Source organism: Primulina eburnea, chromosome 4 (assembly GCF_022965805.1).
Source record: "Primulina eburnea isolate SZY01 chromosome 4, ASM2296580v1, whole genome shotgun sequence".
NCBI lineage: Eukaryota > Viridiplantae > Streptophyta > Magnoliopsida > Lamiales > Gesneriaceae > Primulina > Primulina eburnea.
This window is the reverse complement of record NC_133104.1, coordinates 24,338,655-24,345,901: the sequence shown is the minus strand read 5'-3', so window position 1 is coordinate 24,345,901 and position 7,247 is coordinate 24,338,655. Positions and strand designations below refer to the sequence as shown.

General features: G+C 33.0%; 1 protein-coding gene across 6 annotated transcripts; it reads left to right on the top strand.

Annotated features, from left to right (window-relative positions):
* Positions 1-877: 877 nt before the first annotated feature.
* On the top strand, positions 878-6,535 carry LOC140830913 (uncharacterized). 6 transcript variants are annotated; one of them, XR_012117708.1, is made up of 6 exons: positions 878-999; positions 1,260-1,348; positions 1,557-1,658; positions 2,367-4,493; positions 4,627-5,639; positions 5,722-6,535. XR_012117708.1 is itself a non-coding variant. In XM_073194491.1 (4 exons), the coding sequence occupies exons 3-4, from the start codon at positions 4,370-4,372 to the stop codon at positions 5,472-5,474; spliced, it is 972 nt and encodes a 323-aa protein (XP_073050592.1). In that variant the 5' UTR covers positions 903-1,348; positions 1,557-1,658; positions 2,367-4,369; the 3' UTR covers positions 5,475-6,535. The 6 variants fall into 6 exon arrangements, 1 of the variants encoding a protein (XP_073050592.1); XR_012117709.1 differs by having other exon boundaries at positions 900-999; positions 1,274-1,348; XR_012117706.1 differs by having other exon boundaries at positions 903-1,348; positions 2,367-2,845; positions 3,494-4,493.
* Positions 6,536-7,247: the final 712 nt, after the last annotated feature.

Genomic DNA, 7,247 nt, shown 5'->3' with positions numbered 1-7,247 from the left:
GATTTAAATAAAAAAATTATTATTTAAAATTTTAATTGTACCAAAAAATGGCCTGTCTTATCGTTTGGCCTAAAAAATAATTCTTTTTATTGTCATTTAATAATTATATTCGAAATTGTTGAATGATTTTTTTATGGTTATTTGCAAAGACCAGGTCAACGGTAAAGTCGACGCTGGGTGTGGGGGCAGTGCCCCCACACCATATCAAGGGCCCAAAATTCACTTCATGGGGAGGGGGGAAAATAAAAAATAAAAAAAAATGGGCCAGAATTTTTTCTGGCCCTTGGATCTACCCCTGCAGGCAGTGCCTGCAGGGTAGGGTCGAATTTTCCCAGGTCAACATGTCGAGCAAGAGTTGGGGAACTGGCGCGAGTAACCATTTTGTTAAAATAGCAAAAACATTAAAGAAACAAATCTGATCAACTCTCATTAACAACACATCATAATTCTCTCTGAAAATATTTGGAAACTTAGCTCTTTGTGTTCGTTGCTTTTTCAGTGTTTTCACCATGATTTCTTCGTATTCAGTTTCTAGTTTCTGCTATGTTCACTAGTAGAATTTTTGGTTTTTACTTCGCTACTAGTTATTTCGGTGATTATTAATTATGAAGTAGTATATACCAATCAACTTCGGTAATAACAAAAACGAAGTAAAACATTATTTTGTTACTTCAAAATTTAAAAAACACGGGCTTCACTTCTAATTTTTTGTAACATTTTACTTCGACAGAGTAATTTTGACGAAGTAAAAAGTTAAAAAAATTTAAAATTTATATTTAGTGAAGTAAAAAAATGAACTATTTTTTAATTTTATTTTTCTTTAATTATTTTGCAAAAGATGAACCGATAGATAATTTTAACCTCCCTCGATTTTTATTTCACTTCACAATTAAGAGGCAGTGGAAATAAACAACCGCCATCCCCATTTTTCTACAACCCTAGCGGCTACCATTTTGAATCTCCAATTTTCCACCGCCGTGCGTAATTCAATATATTACAGTATGTTTTTCACCCAATTCTCCATTTTTTTTTATTTGACCGTGTGCATCAATCTTCTCTTCTTCCCCCCCTTCTCACATCTCGATTTTTTATTCAATTGAAAACTTCTTCCGTGGTCAAACTGTGCCGAAGCGTCGAAGATTGTGAACAATTTTGCGCAGATTTGGTCTTTGAGAACAATTTTAATAGAAGCCTGGATTATTTGTTTGTAATTCGTAGAGAGGACATTGTTGCTTTCTTGATTGTTTATGTTTGTGTAGTTTTTGTTTTTAAGAAGCTTGATGTGGATCATTTAATGAATGTTCGTTCTTGCAAAACCAAGGCCTTGGCTTGGAGGCAAGCTATCAAGGTACATAATATTTATGTCTTATTGCCTTTCTTCTGTTTGTTGAATGTTCTTTATAAAACAAATCTACCGGCAAAGGATTCCATGTCTCAGTACAGAATGTATTTTTATGAGTCGTTATCAACTCTCTAATTTTGTTCTATAGTTGTGAAAATTGTGAAGGATGAGATAAATAGTTTCTTTGATATTCCAAATCTTGCTTCGGATGCAGGTTAAAAGAAAAAAAAATTTCCGCCTTAGTGGTCGTGAATCAAATATGGTTCACTTTGAAAGAGTTCACAAGCCATTTACAAATCAACATTTTTTGGCATAGGTACTTCCCTTGTGATTGTGAACTATATTATTTATGATTTGTTGTCTGTTAGTTTAAATTGGTTTTTGCTGGCACTGAATTTTCTTCATTTTGTTATTCTCTAAAGTTGAAGTATTGTGTTGTGTATAATATATACTGCTTGCATATTAACTTTTTGTAAAAGTTTCATATTCATTTTACGTATAACATTGATTTCTAGTTGTAATGTATTAAGAGATTTAACCATATTTTGCTAACAATGTAAGAGTTTCTTGTTTAATTTTCTGCGATGTGTTTATTAAGTTTATCTTGAAAGGGTACTGTGATGAATTTTTTTTAAATTTTTTATTTATTCTCAAAAGGTTAAAGATTTTTAATGTACTGGGTGCAAACAGTTTATCTTATCACTGATGAAGAACTTTAGCTAAGTTAAGTTGTTAACCATAGTAGCTATATTGTGGTATCTGGGATCTCGAGAGCCGTCATCCATCATACTAACTTGAACTTACATGTGGCTTTACATATTTTCTTCACCTTGCAGCATCTTGTACCACATTGTTGTGATTGTTGCATTAAATTTTCAATTTCATTATATATAGGGTAATCTAAAACAAAATGGTTATGTTGAAGAAACAATAAATTCTCGTGAGTTTTTGGATATTGTCGTTTTTTTTATGAATGATCTTATTAATCTAATTTATTGTGTACTTTTTACATTTCAATTTGCAGGATCAATCAAAAACCAATATCACAACTAATCTCAATATGATGAAGTCAAAAGTGAATGGAGCGAATTCGTCTACTCTTATGTAGGTGCTTAAATAGATCGTGTGCGTCATGGTTATAAAAGGCGAGCGCCTGGCTGCGCCTAGGCGACAGGCGCAGCCAGGCGCACCACCCAGGCGCCACACTTTAATCAAGCGCGCGCCTTAGGCGCGCCTCGACCCAGGCGCGCCTCTACTGAAAGACACGCGCTTGTGCGCCTGAACCAACAAAGCCGTATGATACTATGATTCTGTGCATATAATTAAAGCCCAATAAGAATTAAAGCCCATAACAAACACAAGCCCTATTTTATGTTTTAGAAAGCCCTGCATGTGCCCTTTTTCTTCCCAGCGAACAGCGTCCTCTCAATTTCTCTCGGTTACGCGTGCAGCAGCCTTCTCTACTCTCTACGTCTCAACTCTGAAAGACTGAAACTTTTTCTGGTAATATTTACATACTTATTTACATACTATGATACTAAAAACGATAAAATTTTATGGAAAAATTTGGCGTGTTGGACATAGAATATATGAATTATGAAAGCATGCTGCAGAAAATTTTTGTAGTAGCATACTAGTTTATAATGATGATCGGAGCATGCTCTGTAATTTATTTTTAATGAAAGCATGGTCTGTATTTCTCTCTGATCGGAGCATGCTCTGTATTTTATTTTTAATGAAAGCATGGTCTGTATTTTATTTTAATGAAAGCATGGTCTGTATTTCTCTCTGATCGGAGCATGCTCTGTATTTTATTTTTAATGAAAGCATGGTCTGTATTTTATTTTTAATGAAAGCATGGTCTGTATTTCTCTCTGATCGGAGCATGGTCTGTATTTTATTTTTAATGAAAGCATGGTCTGTATTTTATTTTTAATACATTATTAATTATTTTCAGAATTATGAATGAACTAGAATTATTTCATTTTTAATGAAATGTTTTTCCAACTTTTGATCTATCTGAAGTGAATCATGTATACTGTTGATGATTGGTCATTGGATTAAATTGATTAGTTAATATATATTGTATTTCATAAATATATTTATATTTTTTATTTATAATTTTAAATTTTGTATTTCATCAATTTGCAGAAATCTAGAATAAATCCTGTTTTTGACGATAAAATGTCAAATTCTGAATCACAAGCCCTTCGAAAAGATCCAGCATGGAATTATGCGACATTAGAAGACCCAAAAAATACCAATAAAGTGAAGTGCAATTTTTGTGGGAAAACAACTAATGGTGGGATTTATCGACATAAACAACATCTGATTGGAGGCAATAGGAATACGAAAACTTGCTCAAAATGTCCAGAGCATGTGAAAGAAGAAATAAGTTCTTATATGTCAAAAAAGAAAGAATTGAAAAATCAAATGGATGCAATCCCTCACTTTGATGAAGTTGCAGAACAGCAAGAATATTTGGAAGTTGAAGAAGATATACATGCAAAAGGGAAACAGCCTCAATCAGTTTCATTTGGTCAGCGTTCTAATCTTGAACCTGATTTTCCTGGGAAGAAATTAAAACAAACTGGTCCAATAGATTTGTACTTCCGACAAGATGTTGATGGATTGTATCTCAAGGAAAGAAAAAAGATGCAAAGACAGCGAAGTTGTATGATGAAAATAAGAAGAAACTGAGGGAGAATACAGTGCAAAAGTTCGCTAGATGGATGTATGATGCAGGTATTCCTTTTAATGCCGTGAATTATGATAGTTTTAAACCATTTATTGAAGCGGTTGGACAATTTGGTTGTGGAATGAAGCCCCTTACTTATCACGAAGTTAGAGTTACATGCTTAAAAAAGGAGCTGGAACATACAAAATTGTTATTGAAAGATTATACAGATGACCACGTTAAATATGGACGCACTTTGATGGCCGATGGGTGGACTGATAGAAAAAATAGGACATTGATTAATTTTTTAGTAAATGGTCCTAGAGGGACTGTGTTTATAGAATCAGTAGATGGGTCGAGCTATTCTCACACGGGTGCGAAATTGTTTGATTTGTTCGACAAATGTGCAACAAATTGGGGCAAAGAATGTGGTTCAAATTGTTACTGATAGTGCAAGCGCAAATGTTTTAGCTGGTATGATTTTAACTTCTAAAGTTTTATATTAGTTATAACTTATATCAATTTAAATACATTATTATACTATTTAAATTAAAGTTGTATATTCTAATGTGTAATTTGTATATTGCATTTAAATTTTAATCAACAGGACGTCATTTGGAAGCACAATATCCTCACTTATATTGGTCTCCATGTGCTGCTCATTGTTTAGATTTGATGCTTGAAGATTTTTTCAAACTTCCTCACTTGAAAAAGGTATATGAAAGGGCAATGATGGTTAATGGATATATATATAACAGGCCCCAAGTTTTAAACATGATGAGAGAATTCACGAGGCAGAAAGATATGGTCAGAGCTGGAAAAACTCGTTTTGCAACCGCTTTTTTGACTTTAAAGCGGTTTCAAAATCACAAAGCAAGTTTGAGAAAAATGTTTACATCTGAGAAATGGACCACTAGTAGATTTGCAAAGGAGGCACCAGGTAAGCGTGCATCAGAGGTTATATTAATGCCTTCATTTTGGAATACAGTCGTTTATGCTGTTAAAGTGGGTGGTCCTGTGGTGAAAGTTCTTCGATTAGTTGATGGGGAGAAAAAACCTCCAATGGGCTACATTTATGAGGCAATGGATCGGGCTAAAGAAGCTATTGCTGCTTCATTTGATCACAAAGAGGATAAATATAAAGAGATTTTTGCTATAATTGATCATAGGTGGACGATACAACTCCATCGACCTTTACATGCTGCTGGGCATTTCTTAAACCCGGAGTTCTTCTACTCGGATTCTAATATAGAAAATGATAATGAAGTTGTGACGGGTTTGTATAAATGTATCGCTAAGATGTGTGAAACCGATGAGCTACAGGATAAGATCATGGACCAATTGCCAATGTACAAAAGGGCTGAAGGACTTTTTTTGGGATGCCCATGGCAGTCAGACAAAGAAACAAAAAATCACCAGATAATCAATATTTTATTTTTATCATATGATAATTGATGTGTAATTGTTTTAATGTTCATTTTTTTGGTTTCAAAATTACCAGCGGAATGGTGGTTGGCTTATGGGTGTTTGACACCCGAATTGCAAGTTTTCGCGGTAAAAGTTCTTAGCCTTACTTGTAGCTCATCTGCTTGTGAACGAAATTGGAGTGTGTTTGAACATGTGAGTACTAAGTATTAGTCTTTAATTAAATATTAAATAAATATATTATTTTAAAGCTAAAATTATTTTGTTTGATGTGCAGCTTCATTCCAAAAGAAGAAATAGATTGGAGCAAAAAAAATTGAATGATTTGGTTTATATCAAGTATAATAGGGCTTTGAGGCGCCAATATGATATGCGTGATAAGATTGATCCTATTTCTTTGGCTGATATCGATGATAGTAATGAATGGTTGATGGGGGAATTAAATAATAATAGTGGTGACGAAAATGATCTCGTATTTGATGATGATAGTTTGACTTGGGGAGAAGTTGGACGAGCTTCTGGGGTTGATGAAGATGCCTATAATTTTAGATCTCGAGGCACGTCCTGTACAAAAGAAGCAGCAGCTAGTACGAGTACATTAAATACGTATAAAAGAAGATCTACTATCCATCGTTATAACAACGAAGAGATTAAGAGAATGAAGAAATTGATTTTGGCGAAGACGATGAGGAATCAGAAAGATACAAATCTGGAGCTTCAGCTTCTGGAGATGATGATGATGATGATGCAGTTGGAGAGGATGAAGATGGATTTGATGATTGAGATTGTTGACGTTTTTTCCTTAATATACTATGATGCACTTACGACTTATTAATGAATTTTAGATGATTGGAGTTTGTTTTATTGTTATGATTTATGCTACATTATCTGTTAATGAACTTTTATTTATATTATTTGTTGCCTTTGTGAAAGTATTTAATTTAAATAGTATAAAATACTTCATATATCTTGAATTTTAAAATTTATGTCAAATGCGCTTTACTTCGATAAAGCGTGCGCTTCGCCTTGCGCCTTGCGCCTCGGGCCCCAAGGCACCCGAGCGCTTTAGTGCGCCTTGCGCCTCAAATAACTATGGTGTGCGTTGCGATAAATCTTTGGTTTGTCATTGTGCATTTTAGGATATATACTTGTGGATACACTTTTGGTTTGTGGATATATTTTTTGGTTATACTTGTGGATTTGTGAATATATACTTTTGGATTGGTAGATATACTTGTGGATTCGTGGATTTTCATCATTTTTAGATAGATAATTTATGAATCAAATGAATGTATTTTAAGTTATATATATATATGTGTGTGTAGTGGTTTTATTGTATATTAATTAAATTATTTTGATAAAGTGAAAAATATGTTTTTACTTCACTATTTTATTAAATTAGTATGGTGATGATCAAGAATTACTTAGTTAAATTAAAATTGTGTTGCAATAAAATTTGATTATTTACTTCAACACTAAACTAAATGATGAAGTGATAAAATACAAAGTAATTCATCATATTAAAATTGTGTCGAAGTTAAATAAAGAATTTACTTCATCACAACTCAATAATTTTGAAGTCATTCTTTATTACTTACTTCACTATAATGCAAAAAAATGAAGTATTTTAAATCGACTACTTCGTCATAAATGTAAATTATGAAGTAACAAAATACCAAATACTTCAACAAATAAAAATTATGGCGAAGTTGTAGAATATATTTACTTCATCATAGTTCCATAACGATGAAGTCGTTCGCATCAATTACTTCACCAAAATACAAAACGTGTGAAGTTATACAA